Source organism: Macadamia integrifolia, chromosome 10 (genome assembly GCF_013358625.1).
Source record: "Macadamia integrifolia cultivar HAES 741 chromosome 10, SCU_Mint_v3, whole genome shotgun sequence".
NCBI classification, from domain to species: domain Eukaryota; kingdom Viridiplantae; phylum Streptophyta; class Magnoliopsida; order Proteales; family Proteaceae; genus Macadamia; species Macadamia integrifolia.
In genome coordinates, this window is record NC_056566.1 from 1,653,318 (window position 1) to 1,670,250 (window position 16,933).

The 16,933-nt window shown below is 42.5% G+C and overlaps 1 protein-coding gene across 2 annotated transcripts in view; it reads right to left on the minus strand.

The window, feature by feature from the left end:
- Nucleotides 1–4,286: 4,286 nt before the first annotated feature.
- Nucleotides 4,287–16,933, minus strand: part of LOC122091666 (PTI1-like tyrosine-protein kinase 3) — a 34,152-nt gene continuing 21,505 nt past the window's right edge. For both annotated transcript variants that reach the window (XM_042661711.1, XM_042661710.1), the window contains exon 8: nt 4,287–4,829. In XM_042661711.1, the coding sequence (XP_042517645.1) occupies nt 4,704–4,829 (126 nt within the window). In that variant the 3' untranslated portion in view covers nt 4,287–4,703. The remainder of the gene's footprint in view (nt 4,830–16,933) is intronic.

Here is a 16,933-nt window from a genome sequence, read left to right on the forward strand (position 1 = left end):
ATGATAATGCAATGACTATGATATTGAGTAAATAAATAAATAAATAAAGAAGACTTATAAAGTTATAATAAAGTTTAAAAATAAATAAAAATGGAGAATGTGACATCAAAAAAATTTTAAAAAGAAAGGAAAAATTGCACCACCATCCTTGTACTTTGCTCGAATGATATATGCCCACCCATTGTTTATGACATTACACCCTCTTTCCTTGCATTTTAAAGATACTTACATTTGAACCCAATCCGTTAATGCTCATTAGAATATCTCTATGATGTGATCCAAAATACAGTTCAGGGCTAGTGAGTTGACCTATATACCCTCTTGATTAAAGTGATGATAGGGGGATACTTGTTAACATCTATGCAAGCAAAGTTGAGGTCGTCTTCTAGTTTTGGCCACTGGCTGTCATCTCTGGTTTCTTATTCAGCTCTGGTGGAGCAAGGGCTACCAATTAAGCACACCAACGAAGCATCATGACCTGAGTTGAAGATGAGAAAGCGTCGATGAACTCCATTAACTACCTCAAAATCGAAGAATGAAAACTCTCAACCTGCATTCTGAGTTTGAAAACCAGTGTGGGATGGAGGAAGCTTTTGATCCTCTGTTCTGTTCAAAGGAAGAACATGAGTGAAGAAGATGAGGGAATTCCCTCTTTGATTCTCTTAATAAAAGAGTAAAATGGTCTTATGCAATTTAAAACTAACAACTGAATAACACCCCATCAGACACAGGGGAGGGGGTGTAATTTCTAAAACAGTGGGTGCACATATGTCATTCCAGCAAAGTACAGGGGAGGCTTTTTTGGTATAATTTTCCCAAAAAGAAATAAAAGCCTTAATTTTAATTAGGGTTCATTTTTGTTTGCAAACAGACTTCATAACCTTACTTTAAATACCCTTCAATACAAATTGTAAAGTTGTATTAACAAAGATTCACATCAGAGCTTCGTCCCTTTCTCTTCAGAGCCACCAGCTCCATCATGTTTAAGGGGTTTAATTTAAAAACGAAAATGGCCATTTAAAATTGAAACAAATTGAACTTTGGTTTTTGATTTCAAAAGTTTGAATCTTTTCTAGGATTGGTTCAGTTCGATTTTATGACTAAAAACGTTAAACCAAATCAAAGTATCTATTTTCAAACTGTATAAGGAACCGAGTAAAATTATTTTCGTTTTACCATTTCAATCAATGTGGATGATCAATTCCAGTATATATAAAAAGAAGAGAGATTAATAGAAAATACCAAATAAGATCTATTAATCTTAAAAACAAAGAGAAGAGATTTTCAAATGAATAGAAAGAAGGTGGAGACCAAAGCAATAGGAGTTTTTGAAGGTTTACAACTTGCTTTAGATAAAGGATGGAATATCACTGAAGTTTGGACCTACTCCCAAGACTTACTTCAGCTTATTCCACAACCAACATCTGTAGTTTGGCTGTGGCTTTTGTCCCAACATTTTGAAACATCTATTTGAAGTTTAACCCTGTGTCATTTCAATTTCAAATATAATAGTAGTAACCCTAGTATGCACTATATAGTAATTATAGCTAGCAAACATCTTTTAGTAATGGGATTAATCTAAACAACTCTCAGGATGTAAATTTATTTTCGCTCTAGTTTTGTAATTTGTTTTGTCATTAAAAAAAGAATCTACTACAAGAACTCATAAAATCGTAATGAAGTCAAATACTAAATAAATGGAAGAAAACGCTACCGCTACCTGGTCATGTGGCCCCGGCACCCAGCATTGGCCAATGAATTTGGGGGGGGGCGCACAATGGCATCAACAGGGGGTGATCTTTTTGTATTTCATAAAAGTGGGGTTGTCGTTTCTCCCATCATGTGTCTGGACATAGGGACCATGCGATAGATACCATTTTCCCCCTTAATTAAATTTGAGGTATATTAAATGTTTACCGGCTACCGCCACTGCCTATTAAGACAACTGCATTATACACTCACCTAGATAAATACAGAATTTACTTATACATAATAGTAGCTTGTGCATCAGAGGGATATGTGAAAAGTTCCCACGTCAGTGAATATCCTAGTGTAGGGTTAACCAACCACCCGCAGCCAACTCCCATGAGTCTGTCTAGCATTCTATTTCCTTCCTTAATGTTTGGACCAAAGCTACCATCTGAGATAAGAAGGGGAGCACACCATCTTTGGAGGTGCTAAAGTTGCCTACGCCGGCTTTGTTCTGGGACTAGATTAGAACTCTCCTTAAAAGCTACCAATTGAGGAGATGGTGTTTAATTCATTGTAAGCCTTCACATTGGGTTATTCTAAGGGTGTCAATCAGTTCGATCCAAGATACAACATGTGAAATGAAAATCAAGTCGAAATTGAATAAGATCCTAATTTTCAAAACAAAACTGCACCGACTGTTTGGTTTTGATTCAGTTCAGTATTTGATTTTGACCCTAGTTTAGGAGTTTGGCCAACTTTTTACAATAATAAAAATAAATAAATAAATAAATAAATAAAATAAAATAAAATAAACCTCGTATTTAGGGCCATAAATTCACATTGACTAAAATATTTAAAAAGAATATGATTTATTTGGTTCCTTATTTCGTTCGACAGTGGGTAACTTGGTTCGGTTTGATGATATTAATAATGAAATTGAAATCATACTGGAGAAAAGATTCTACACTTTGAAACCAAATCAGTTCAGATATTACTAGTCTCAGTTTCAGGTTTCAATTTTCGATTTCGACTCTAAATCAACACCCTTACCACACATTGACCTGAACAACCGTTGTTCAGGTCATTGTGTGGTCATATTGTTTTTTTTTTTTTGAACCCCAATAATATTGATGGCTCTTTTGTGGATTCAAATACTCCACCTAATGAAATCATGATTAGCATCAATGAAAGAACAAAGAAATCATGATTGCATGAGGGTTTGCAGCCTTCCTCCCATCCAATGAGGGATAGGCTCTTTTTATCCTTAGAATCCCCTCTCTAGAAATGAGCATCAAGACTATCCAGTTAAGCACAAAAACTCCAAGGAAAACGGAAGCAAGATATAAGATAAGTAGGGATCCAACCCAGAACTTCTTTAATTAAGATAGCTCAGCTTGCAAAAAGAGAAGAGGGGCTTTCTTGGGCGCAAGCTACTTTAAGCTCTAGCTAGAACTCTAGAAAGCCAATTGGATTTTGACAGATGTCCTAGCAAGGGTGCACCCAGATGGAATTGAGGGGCATTTCTTGGATGGTCAGATGTTGATAAATCTGTTTCCTCAATTCAGGGCAGGTTTTCCTACTAGAGAAAATCTCTGTTTTTTAAGGATCGAGTTTCCTGACACCCACAATGAACTGGAATCCGTTCAACGCTGGGCATCCAGGCCGCTCAACGGTTTGGGAGGGGGGGGGTCTCCTCCATCAGATCCACGATATGAATTCACTGTGCAGCTCAAGAAAACTATTTTGTTTTTCAAAATTTTACTTTTTACTTCGCAATACTTTATAAAAGATGAATGATGGCTTGTATGACAAACTCGGTATGAGCCCTAAACTAGGACGTCCTAAGTTCAACTCCCACTAGACACACCTTCGGCTATCCATAAGTGTGTTTAGTGTTCTTCACTGCTTTCAGCAAAAATTGAATGGTTCTCATTCAACCCCGATATGACCCGATCCATGCGGTTGTGAGTTCAATATAGGCACGCGGGACTAGTCAGGCCGAAGGCCTTGATACCCATCGTTATCAAAAAAAAGAAAAAAGGAAAAAAAAAATGACAAAGATAACAATAAAAGACGCTCTACAAAAGAGAAAAATGTGCCAACGACACATCCCACTATCACTCTTTGATCCTGCGTAAGCGCTGCTTGCGATATGAAGGATTTGGCCTGAGGGCTATGATCATTACCATAGAACACCCTTTTTTATTTACCCCAACAAAAATATCAAAACATCATCAGCCAAAATGAGATTGGTAATCTCTGGCCCAGTCTAGAGTCTAGACACCTTGATCTAAGGGGGGCAGCCCTGGTAATCCCCTTGGAAGCTTCAAAAATATTATAGCTAGCTCCATTTACTTTTCATTAGCTAATTACCCGATTCTAGCCTGATCTGAAAAAGTGGATCGGTGGCCGATTCCGGCTGAATGGTATTGAAATCAGATGCCGATTCCAAACCTAGTGCAGATCTGCAGTATAATTTTGGATCTACCATGAGGTATAACTCAGATTTTGCCATGTTTTATGTCATTGACAAGTTACTAAATAGAAAAGGTTACATTTTTGGGGGACAATTGAAAAGAATATTTTCCAACGAATTAAAAACAATTCTCACCTTCATATTAGTAGTAAATATTGTATTCCATAAGATTACAGATCAAGCAGAACATATCACATAACCATTGATGGAAATGCAGTTTAATGTACAAAGTTGTGGAGCACGCCTTCAAACTTAAAAGAGGAAATGAGAAAGAATGCAAGTCAGAGAAACACCAAGGAGCAAATGTCATCCACCACAACCCAATCCCAAGTCATTCATGATTCACAATTTCCTAACCATAATGGAAAGTCAACAATGATTCCGAGACTGACGGGGCCACAATCCATCGCCAAACCCAATCTCAATGTTGCAAAGAAATAAAAAAAAAATTGTAAATCAAACCAGAAAAAAGAAACCAAACCAGTCTCAAGACACAAGAGTAAAAGACCCAGGGGGGGGGTGTGAAGCAATATTCTTAAATCGCAGGTGCTGGTGCAGCAGGCTTCGAGTTGAGGAGTGGTTGAAGTGCCTTAACTACAATGCTCATGTTTGGTCGGAACTCGGATTCATACTGCACACACAAGGCCGCCACAGCTGCCAGCTGCATCAACCAATTACCAATACCTTGTTAGCTTCTAAACGGTGTGCCCATAATCCAATAGTGTTCCTAAATTAAAGGTTTTAATGTCGCAGACCCATTAAATACCACAAAACTCATCACCCATGGATAAAGTTAACTCATTTTGACATAAAACAAAAGAATGAGAAAAATATGATAAGAAACCAAATACCACAGATGTCAACTAAAGATTACATGTTAGTAACCAAAGAATGTACTCCAGCTGCAAGACTTTTCTTAAATCATACTAGTACCAATTCTCAAACCAAATATTGTCCTTGCTTTCTAGTAATTATCCTCTCAGAAGTTCCATGCCTTACATGTTCCATACAAACACTAGTCTAATTATATGTACATGCAAGTGATCGTTGTTTTTATAGTCAACCTGCATAGAATTTATATGCATCTGAGCATCCTCATAAGAGCTTCCTACGTTACTGATTTATACCCTTACCATGAGAATTGATAGTAGAAATATTTGTTTCTATACAACACCGGAGTTTTTTTGGTCAGCTCCAACCAACCACCAGAAGGAACCCACCCCCAAGAGGCAATAACAGGATGTCAAACATTCGATTTTCTTTCCTTTTTTCTTTTTTCTGGCCAGTTCTCAACTGTGACTGGAAGCCACTACGCCAAGAGGCACTTCCTTTCATGCATGTACACAGGATTTTTTTACCTGCTTGAACTTGACTTTCATGCTGGTTCTTAAAACATGCATGTTAAAGGGAAATATCACTTCATAGATTTGAGGTATACTAAAGTGACACAAGTATGGAATTAACTAATCCTTCATCGGGTACTTTTCCGTCAAATGCCCCAAAATTGTGTGAGCTTTCCTCTTTTATCAACAGCATTCTAACAAAATGAAATTTGAGCACTGACTTCTGGCAATGAGACATGAAACTGAACAAACTGACTCGTTTGAAAAGAAAATAGATAAATAATCAGCATATTCACCAACCAACATGCACAAAGTTGTCAAGAAAAACCGTGTGCATGTGTGTTGCATGTGTATGTGTGTGTGTGCGCGGGTGCACACAAATAAAATCATACTTGTCAACGCCTAGGAGCCACCTCAGCAACCAGTCACCATATTATTCAAGATGCCCAAAGAGAAAATAAAAGGATAATAAAGTGGGAAAAAAGGAATGGGGGCAACAAGAAAGAAAAGAGGGGAAATGGGGAGAAAAACCAAAGAGAGAATGGAAAATAAAGGAGGGGAGAAGAAGCAATGACAGCTGCCCTCACTATTATAAATTTAAAGACATTTTTCTTAATTTTATACATTGCCCCTCATATTCACAAGTAAACTTAAACCCCCTTCAAAATTACATCATAAAGGAAAAATTTATCAAAATTTATATCTAAAACCTCCTTTTTTTTTGGATGAATAAATAAATTCATTACCAAGGAGGAAAAGAAAATTCAGGGGGGAGAGACAAAGACAAAGGCGAAAGCCAACAAAGAAAGACTAGCAAGGGCTAAACAGAGGCCCCAGGAAGTCCAGGAACATCAAGAGGGGGGTAAGAATAGTAGAAGGGAGACCCCAGGAAACAACAGTGAGCCTGTTCCTCGGCGTGTCACTAACCATCCGGTGAGAAACGCATCCAAGTTTGGAGTTGACATCAAAGTAGATGGCTTTCCAAATCCTATCGAAGGATCTGGAGTTGGAGTCCATCTATGGAGATTACGCTCCATCCAAATATGGTTGATCATGGGACAGAAGGCAACATTTCCAACAATATCGCAAATAATGGGGCCTCTGAAGGTCATGTCCACCCAGATCCATTCTTTTCTCAGGGGAAGAATCCTTCTAGAAGGTCAGCAGGACTTGAGAACTTTTTTCCAGACTGAGGAGGAAAAGGGACAGTAGAAGAAAAGGTGATTGACATCTTCCGATCCATTCTAGTAGAGATTGCATGAAGGGGAGTCCTGAATATGCCAACGAATAAGGAAGCACGTCATGCTGTGAAACTGTGGCAAGGGATGTGACCTTTGAACCATATGATTTTTTGCCAAGGGGAAAGAGGATCCTTGGTACGAACAATATCCCAAGCAGGGGCAGCAGAGAAAACTCCATGGGGGGCAAGGAGTCCAAATGATTTTGTCATGCCTTCCGCAGTGACTAGGGGGAATAGAAGGGATGGAGGACCAGAGGTCAGCCAACGGAAGAGGAGCGGCTGGGGGCAACCAAGAACCCTTAAAGATGATAGAAGACACTTTAGCTGATCTGTTCAGGCCAGAGGAGTAGATGGCTCAGTGGGAGACCTAGGGAAGGAGAAGGCCAGAGGAGTAGATGGCTCAGTGGGAGACAAGGGCCTCAGGGAGAGAATGTTATGCCAAATCCAGGAGGGGTCAGAAGGGAGAGAGACAGACCAAAGAGAGCCATTCCTGAGGAGGTGGGAGGAAACCCAATTGACCCAGATACTGTTATGCTTGGAAACAATCTTCCAGATGAGCTTGAGAATCCCCACCTTATTGACATCCCTGATTCTTCTGAATCCCAAGCCTCCTTCAGAGAAGGGGTGACAAACTTTGTCCCAACTGATAGGATGGAGGAATTTGGAAGAATCGTAACCCTTCTTAAGGAAGGAGCGGAGGATGGACTTAATAGATTTGATGGAGGATTCGAGGAGAACAAAGATCCAAGACCAGTACAAGTACATGGATTGGAGAACAGATTTGACAAGGACTAATCTCCCAGTATAGGAGAGAATGCATTTCCATCGTTGTAGCCTTATCCTCATGAGGTCCAACATGGGAGTATAGAGGTGGGCCGAAAGCCCGTAACTTGAAGGAGGAGTGCTTAAACAAAGTCGAGGACACCAGAGAGAAAGAGCCTGGATTTGATGACATTAGTGTGGAGGCCTGAGAGGGAAGCAAAGAGATTGAGGGAGGACATGATGGAGGAGATTAACCAGGGATCAGCTTTTGAGAAGATCATAAGATCATCTGCAAAAGCAAGATGGGTGAAGAGGAGGGATCTGCACTTTGGGATGGGAGAGATAAGGTGGATGTTAATGGAGGATTGGATGGATCTAGATAGCTCCTCAAGGGACAGGCAATCAAAAGAGGAAATGGGAGAGAGGGCAACCCTGACGAATACCAACAGAGGAAAAGTATATAGCAAGGCTACTGTTAACAAGAACGGAGAACCGAGGAGAGGAGATACAACAGTGAATCCAATGAACAGAGGGGGGAAAGGACATCTGAAAAAAGGACAATAAAGATGAAGTCCCAATGATAGAATCAAAAGCTTTGCGGATGTCAATTTTGAGAAAGGCGGAGGCAGAGTGGGATTTCCTATCAAAACCCCACACAATCTCATGACACAGAATAATGTTATCGGCTATGCTCCCACTAGGTATGAAGGCTAATTGGTTAGCGCTAACCAAGGAGTCCACATCCTTTTGGATTATGTGGGCAAGGATTTTGGTAATGAATTTTTAAAGCAGGTTACAGAGGGAAATTGGCCTAAAGTTAGCCATTAAGCAAGCGCCCTCGGTCTTAGGAATAAGACAAAGAAACATATGGTTGATCCCTTTGATCTAATTTGGGGCAAAAGAGAAGCTTTTGATCGAGGAGATGAGATCAACTCGAATAATATCCCAGCAAGAGGAAGGAAACCCCATACTAAAGCCATTAGGACCAGGGGTTTTGTTCGCCTTGTGGGAGAGAATGGCGGCCAGAATCTCATCATCAAAGGGAATGGAATGGAGAGAAGAGAGAAGGTGACTGGGGACAAATTTGTTTAGAAGACCAGGAGGAAGGGGGGGAAGTGGGGAGCGAGGAAGATGGAAGAGGTCGAAGAAGAAGGAGATAGCTTCAGACTTAATTTCCTCAGGGGCTTGGAGGGAAGAGCCATCTCTAGAAATAAGAAGAGGAATAGAGTTGGCATTGTTCCTGGATTAAGGAATCAGTGGAAATACGCAGAGTTAGAAACATTTTATAGGAGGGAGCCACTGTAGAAACGCAACCCTAAAACGATGCAGAAGATAATGGAAAAACAAAACAAACAATGCACACGGATTTTATGAGGTTCAGCAAGGTTGCCTACGTCCCCGGTGAGATGAGATCCTACTTCACTATCAATGAAGAATAGGGTTATAGTTCTCGTCCTCACACCTCTCAATATTGCTTGCATTACAGAGAAAGAAACCCTCACTACAAATATATAGCGAAAAAACCCTAATCCGGAAAGTACACAATTGCCCTCAAATAAAAAATTCGAGCGGGGGTCTGCGCACCCCTTACACCCCCTGCTATGCAGGGGGGCCCCTGCCCCCCTTGCAACCCCCACGGCCCGCTAACCGGCTAGCGGGACAACTGTCCTGCCTGTCTAGGCGCTGCACCAGTACTCCCTGGATTAAACTGCAACATAATACAAGACATCGTACACCAACAATCTCCACCTTGGCTTGAATTCTGTCGAGCCTCCTATAAAGATAACCTGTAGACGTCTTCATCCTTGTACCTCATTAGAGGTACAAACCCGCACCTGTTTGGTGCGTCCCTCATCTTCAACAATGAGTAATATTAATCAAGTCCAAACAGGACTCGAACTTCTCTGTAGTAACTGGCTTCGTAAACATATCTGCAGGATTGAGATCTGTATAAATTTTTCTCAAGTGAATACTGCCTTCTGACACAAGCTCCCTGATTTTATGAAATCTCACATCAATATGCTTTGTCCTTGTATGAAACACCTGATTCTTTGCAAGATGTATGGCACTCTGACTGTCACAATGGAACACTATACCTCTTTGCTCCAACCCCAACTCACGAACCAGTCCAACCAACCAGACTCCTTCCTTGGCAGCCTCAACTGCCGCCATGTACTTTGCCTCTGTAGTGGACAATGCAATTATAGACTGAAGCATTGCCCTCCATGATATAGGCCCACCAGCCAATGCAAACACATACCCTGTAGTAGCCCTCTTATCTAAATCACTAGCATAGTCGGAATCAACATAACCTGCCAATTCTGTAGAACTTCCCTTGCCACTGAACATAACACTTATATCTTTAGTCTTGCTCAAATATCTGAAAATCCACTTAATTGCATTCCAATGCTCCTTCCCTAGATTACTCATGTATCTGCTAACAACACTGACTGCATCAGACAAATCCGGTCTACTACAAACCATAGCATACATGAGACTCCCAACTGCGCTAGCATAAGGGACCTGAGACATCTGCTCCACCTCCTCATGTGTTGTAGGGCATTCCCTTTCAGATAACTTGAAGTGGTCAGCTAACGGAGTGCTAACCGGTTTTAGCCTTTTCCATATTGAAACGGTCTAGCACATTTTCAATATACCTCTTCTGAGTTACCCAAAGTTTACCTGCATTTCTATCTCTAAGGATTTCCATGCCAAGGATCTTCTTAGCAGCACCAAGATCCTTCATCTCAAATTCAGCACTCAATAAAGAATTTAAAGAGACTATATCTTGTTTGTTCTTTGCAGCAATGAGCATGTCATCAACATAAAGCATCAACATAATGGAATTATCACTTGACACTTTATAATAAACATAACTATCATACTCACTTCTTGTGTAGCCAATCTTCATCATGTGAGAATCAAAGCGTTTGTACCACTGCCTAGGAGATTGCTTAAGGCCATAAAGCGACCTCTTAAGCAAACAAACATGATCTTCCTTTCCCTGCACCTTGAAACCTTCAGGCTGCTCCATGTAAATCTGTTCCTCCAAGTCACCATGAAGAAATGCAGTTTTCACATCAAGTTGTTCAAGCTATAAATCATACATGGCCACCAAAGCAAGTAGTACCCTAATCGAAGTGTGCTTCACCACTGGAGAGAATATTTCATTGTAGTCTATCCCCTCCTTCTGTGCATAGCTCTTGGCTACAAGTCTGGCCTTATACCTTCCACGCTCCTTCTCAGATGTTGCCTCTTTCTTACGAAAGACCCATTTACACCCAATAATTTTTTTTTCCCTGGATTTTTCCACAATCTCCCAAGTCTTGTTTTTCTGTAGAGACTCCATTTCCTCCATTATAGCTACCATCCATTTATCATGTTGTGCATCACTCAAAGCATCATGGTAGGAAGATGGATCACCTGTACCTACAGTGAGGGCATAGGCAACCATGTCCTCAAACCCGCATCTCACAGGTGCTTTGTGAGTACGCTTCCCTTTACCCTTTGCCACAGTATAAGGAACTTCTACTGCTTCCTGTTGTCCTGGTAAGTCACTTGATGACTCATTCTCTCTTGTTGGTTCTGACTCACCTAACTCCACCTGCACAGTAGAACCTTCTTTTATTTTCATCAATTGCTTGTGAATTGTAATTTAACTTCACCATATGAGACTCATCAAACACGTCCCTGCTAACCACAACTTGAATCCCTTTACGCCTTTCTTAAAACCAAGAAAGATACACTGCTTAGACTTTGAGTCTAACTTGGAACACTGCTCACTCTCAACATGCACATAGGCTGGACAACCAAATATTTTTAGAATAAAATAATCTACTGGTTTTCCTGTCCATACCTCTTCAGGAATTTTACAATCAATCGTCTTTGATGGAGACCTATTGATGAGGAAACATGCCATGTTCACTGCTTCTGCCCAAAATCTCTTACTCAACCCTGCATTCAGCCTCATACTCCGAGCTCTTTCTAGAAGTGTTTTGTTCATCCTTTCAGCTACACCATTTTGCTGTGGTGTCTTTGGAACCGTGAAGTGACGTGTAATCCCTTTAGGTTTGCACAATTCTAGAAACGGCTTGTATGTGTACTCTCCTTCATTATCTGTTCTCAAGTATTTAATTTTCTTTCTTGTCTTCCTTTCTACCTCAGCCTTCCATTCCTTAAATTTAGTGAACACCTCACTTTTATGCTTCATGAAGTAGATTCAGACTTTCCTTGAGTAATCATCAACAAAGGTCACGAAGTATTCTGCCCCACCTTTAGATTTTGTTGTTGAAGGACCCCATACATCGCTGTGTACATAATCAAGCACCCCTTTACTCTTATGTTTTGCAATTTTGAAACTAACTTTGCACTGTTTCCCGAACACACAATACTTGCAGAAGTTCAGTTTACAAGTTTTCACTCCCTTCAACATTTTCCTTTTATAAAGCTCTATCAATCCTCTTTCTCCCATATGCCCTAACCGCATATGCCACAGATAGGTATCATCTGTATCAAATACTGCATCTGTAGTCACAAATGCTCCACCTGTAACTGTGCTCCCTATGAGTCTGTATAGGTTTCCTATTAGCTGTCCCTTCATGACAACTATAACACCCTTAATAACTTTGAGAACTCCACCTTCTGCTATGTACTTGCAGCCATTTGAGTCAAGTGCCCCCAAAGATATTAAGTTTTTCCTTAATTCTGGTACATGTCTCACATCTGCTAAGGTTCTTACTATCCCATCAAACATCTTGATTTTAATATTGCCTATCCCAATGGTCTTGCATACAGCATCATTCCTTATTAGGACAGACCCACCATTATATGGTTGATATGTATCAAACCAATCCTTATGTGGACATGTGATATGAACATCCAGAATCTAAAATCCAAGAATCAGAAGGTTGATTCTTACCTGATGATATAGAGAGTACGTCTCCATCATCTCCATCTGAATTGTCAGCCACGCTAGCTTCCTCAGATGCCTTATCTACATCTTTCTTTAAGTCCGCCTTCCTCTTCAAGCACTCTCTCTTCAGATGACCTTCCTTCTTGCAATAGTAACAAGAGACCTTTGTCTTTGCCCCTTTTGATTTCAATCGACTCTTTCCAGATCCCTTCTGATTTGATCTCCCTCTTTCCTGCTGCTTGTCACCTCCGAAAAGACATTTTCCTTGAGATTTCGTACTACTGGCCTTCATCCTTGTATCATTGGACATGAGGGCAGCTGCGACTTCATCCATCTCAAGGGTCTACTTCCCGTACAAGAGAGTCGTTACTAGGTGATCATATGATTCTAAGAGCGACGACAGCAACAATAACGCCTTGTCTTCAACCTCGATCTTAACCTCCAGGTTTGTAAGTATACTTACGATCTGATTGAACATGTTAAGATGCTCTAATAGATCCGTACCTTCCTCCATCTGTAGAGAATACAACTGCTTCTTCACAAACAACTTGTTCGTTAAGGACTTCATCATGTAGATGCTTTCAAGTTTCGTCCATAACTGCGGTGCAGATTCGATACCCACAACATATTGTAGGGCATCATCAGAAAGATTTAATCGAATAGCACTTATCGCCTTTTCCTCCATCTCTTCCCAATCTTCGTCAGTAATTTTTACAGGTTACTTCGACTTCCCCAACAACGTTTTCGTCAAACCCTGTTGTATCAGAAGATCCTTCATCCTTTGACGCAAGAGGGTGAAATTGTTCTTCCCATTAAACCTCTCGATATCATACTTGACATTCGATCCCTTCCCTGCCATCGTGATAGTAAACCCTAGAAAACGGAAACCTAGAGCTCTGATACAAATTTGTAGAAACGCAACCCTAAAACGATGCAGAAGATAATGGAAAAACAAAACAAACAATGCACACGGATTTTACTAGGTTCGGAAAGGTTGCCTACGTCCCCAGTGAGATGAGATCCTGCTTCACTATCAATGGAGAATAGGGTTACAACGCTCGTCCTCACACCTCTCACTATTGCTTGCATTACAGAGAAAAAAACCCTCGCTACAAATATACAGCGAAAAAACCCTAATCTGGAAAGTACACAATTGCCCTTAAATAAAAAATTCGAGCGGGGGCTAGGCCCCCTACACCCCCTGCTATGTAGGGGGGCCTCCTGCCCCATTGTAACCCCCACGGCCCGCTAACCGACTAGCGGGACCGCTGTCCTGCCTATCTAGGTGTTGCACCAGTACTCCCTAGATTAAACTGCGACGGAATACAGGACATCGTACACCAACACCACTCCATTTAATAGGGACCCTACCCATGTCTTACGTATCACTGCTCATGAACCCACTATCCCTCCACCACTTCACATCTTTACACTTTTGGAGAAGGCACCAAGCCAAAGATTACTGGGGATGCTACTGCACCTTGAACCTAGGGATTAACCTTCCTGCTAAAAGATGCCATCTGATCTTTCTTGGTAAATAAGGCTATGAAAAGCAAGGCTTTCCCTCCCAAATCAATCTGTCATGATTGTGCAGAGTGTTGTGAAATCATGGATCATTGTTTTCAAAGTGATTTCATTCATTATTCTTTTGAATCTTTATTTTGAGCCCCAAGGCGTTGATTGACTCTATATCGCCATTTTTGTGGCACTAATCTAGCCCTTGTTGGCTATAAAGTAGGACATGTGGACTTACGGACCGGACCTGTGCCTTTCTGTGCTTGAAGGGCACAGGGTAGACCCCAACCTGAAGATTTCGGTCATATGCCTTGAATCTCCAAGCTCAAGCCATTTGATTCTCACCTTTTGGCGAAGGAAACTCTCCTCTTGGACCAAAAGGGAGGCAAGTTCAGAGGCGGCCACTTTCTCTTCATCAACAAGGACACGGTTGAGGAGATCAATTTGCAACCTAGGCTGGATAAAGTCCAATTTGTCCCGACAGGAGGAGACCCTAAAGGAGATATTGCCGAAGGTGGAAGCATTCCAACATTCGAGGGAAGCTTTAACATTCTTGAGCTTGTGGGCAAAAGCGATGAGGGGAGAAGAAGAAGCGGAGACCGGAATGGACCAAGCCTCATGAACAATGGGAAGGAAGTCCTGTTGAAGGGACCGCATGTCAAAGAATTTGAAAGGTTTGGGACCAAAAGCGATTAGGAGACGAACAAAAAGGGAGATTGATTGGATTGGGTCAAGAGATACTAGGGAGATTGAAGGATGCATGAGAGGGAAAGGAGGAAAGCCAAGCTTCATTGACAAGGACCCTATCAAGCTTACAAGCAACTCTATCTGGCCCACAGCGCCGACTGTTCCAATAGAGTTTAGCTCCAGACCAACGGAAATTATTCATACCAATGTCCTCAATGCAATCATTGAAAGGGTCAACCGAGGAAGGATCAATGGGGTCGCCCCCTTTCTTTTCGTGCCCAAAGCAAACAACATTAAAGTCACCTGCAAGCCCCCAAGGGAGGGTGGAAGAAAGGGACGCAAGGAAGCAGAAATCCAACCAGAGGGAGATCCTGTCAGGGCACGATTAAGGTCATAGATAACATTGAAGAGGCAGGGATTGGACCCCGAGGGATCCGAAATAGAGATGTGGAGACATCGAGGGGAGTAGAAGGATGAATTGAGGAGGAGCATAAGGGGGTTCCAGTGGATCCAGATACACCCATTTGGACAATGGGAATAATTGGAAAGGAAAGACTAGTTGGGGGCGAAGGAAGCTGCAATACTAGGAGCATTCGGTTCAAGAACTCTGGTTTCGAGAAGGCAACAGAGGTCAGAGTTGGAGGAACGAATCTGAGAGCGAATGGAGGCCTGCTTAACCAAGGAATTTATTCCTTGAACGTTCCAGATCGTCCAATGGCTCATGGTAAAGGGGGGAGGGGAGGGGTCTGAACCTCCTGAGATTTGGAGGAGGGCCTTTGGGTACCAAAGGCCGAGGGGCCTCTAGGCCTTCGCTGGTATTCCTTGAGGGGAGAAGGGGGGACAAGAGGTCCTTGTTAACAGAGGCAGCCTGATTGGCTTTGGAAGCCGGCCCAATAGATGAGGCCTTGGTGGAGCCAACTTCTTAGAAGCAGGGAGCTTCTTAGTGGAGGTAGGCAGGCGCGGGGGCGCAGAGGAGGGTCCAATGCCACGATAAGAGGCGACGCAACATCAAATGGGACAACTTCATCAAGGAAGGAGGAGGCAGCAGCAGCAACAAGAAGTGGGAGGCGGGGATGGCCTTCCAAGACTTCAGGAGGGACCAGCAGAGCATAACCATCAGCAGTGTAGGCAAGCAGTGTCCCAGAGGAGGAACCGGCAGTGGACAAAGTGGCAGCTAGGGGGTAACAAGAGGCAGGGCAGGCGACATCATATTTGCAAAAGGCAAGAGGGAAGCACTCGAGCCAGGAAGGAGAGACGCAGAGGCAGGCAGGCAGAAGTTCAGGCGACGAAGGACCGCAGCAAAGTTGATGAAGCAAAAGGCAAGAGGTAAGCTCTTGAACCAAGGTGGTGATACGAAGAGGACAACGAACAGGGATTGGCAGGTGAAGTAAGGCAGGCATCGTAGAGGATGGCAACAGTGACAGCGACAAGCAATGCAAGGATGACATGAACAAAGGTGAGAGGGACACTCTCAGACCAATGCAAATGGAAACAGGAGCCAGGGGAGAGAGAGGAGCTCTCAGAAAAATTCCAGGGGAGCATACAGTGACATCGGGTGAGGGGGTGGGGAGAAGAGATCACCCGAAAGGCTATAGGTAAGGTCACAAAGGGCGGGTAGGTGCTGGTTAGATGTATCGGGCATGGAGCAGGCAAGGGGAATAGTAACAGAGGACACAATATCCACAAGGGTCGGGTAAGGACGGGACAAAAGCAAGTTAGGAAGATCGGGTGTGGAGTAAGCAAGGGGGTTGAGGACGCCCAATCCACAAGGATTGGGAAAGGAGGGGACAAGGATAGATAGATGGGATTAGATGGGAGGTTGTCAGAGCAAGAGAGGCCGAAAGGCGCTAGAAGAGGTATGGCAAGGCTGAGAAGGAGGGACGAGTTCTTGTGAAGGAAAGAAAGGGGAAGAATAGGAGGGAGGAGAGAAGCAGAAGGGCCAGGACTGTCAGAAGCAGGAGAGGTGATGGGAATGGGACGAGGGATAAAACGGCAGCTAGGAGCTGGCACACTCTCAGCAGCTGGCACTAATTGAGGAGACGAGGAAGGAGAGGTAGAGTACACACTATCCACATCCCCAGAACCCGATAGAGACAAAAGGGAAAAATGATTATGGCCAGCGGTCCATAACGAATGGTCCTCTGCCCCAAGGGAGGTCGATTTAGCAGTCAGAGAGCCAGTGGCTTCAGAGGACAGGGGATCAGCCATCCTACTATGATTCCGGCGATTACGGTGTCTTCTATGTCTCCTTCCTCTATGCTAGGAAGGAGAGGGGCTCAAGCGAGAGACTCAGCAAGGGCATCTTC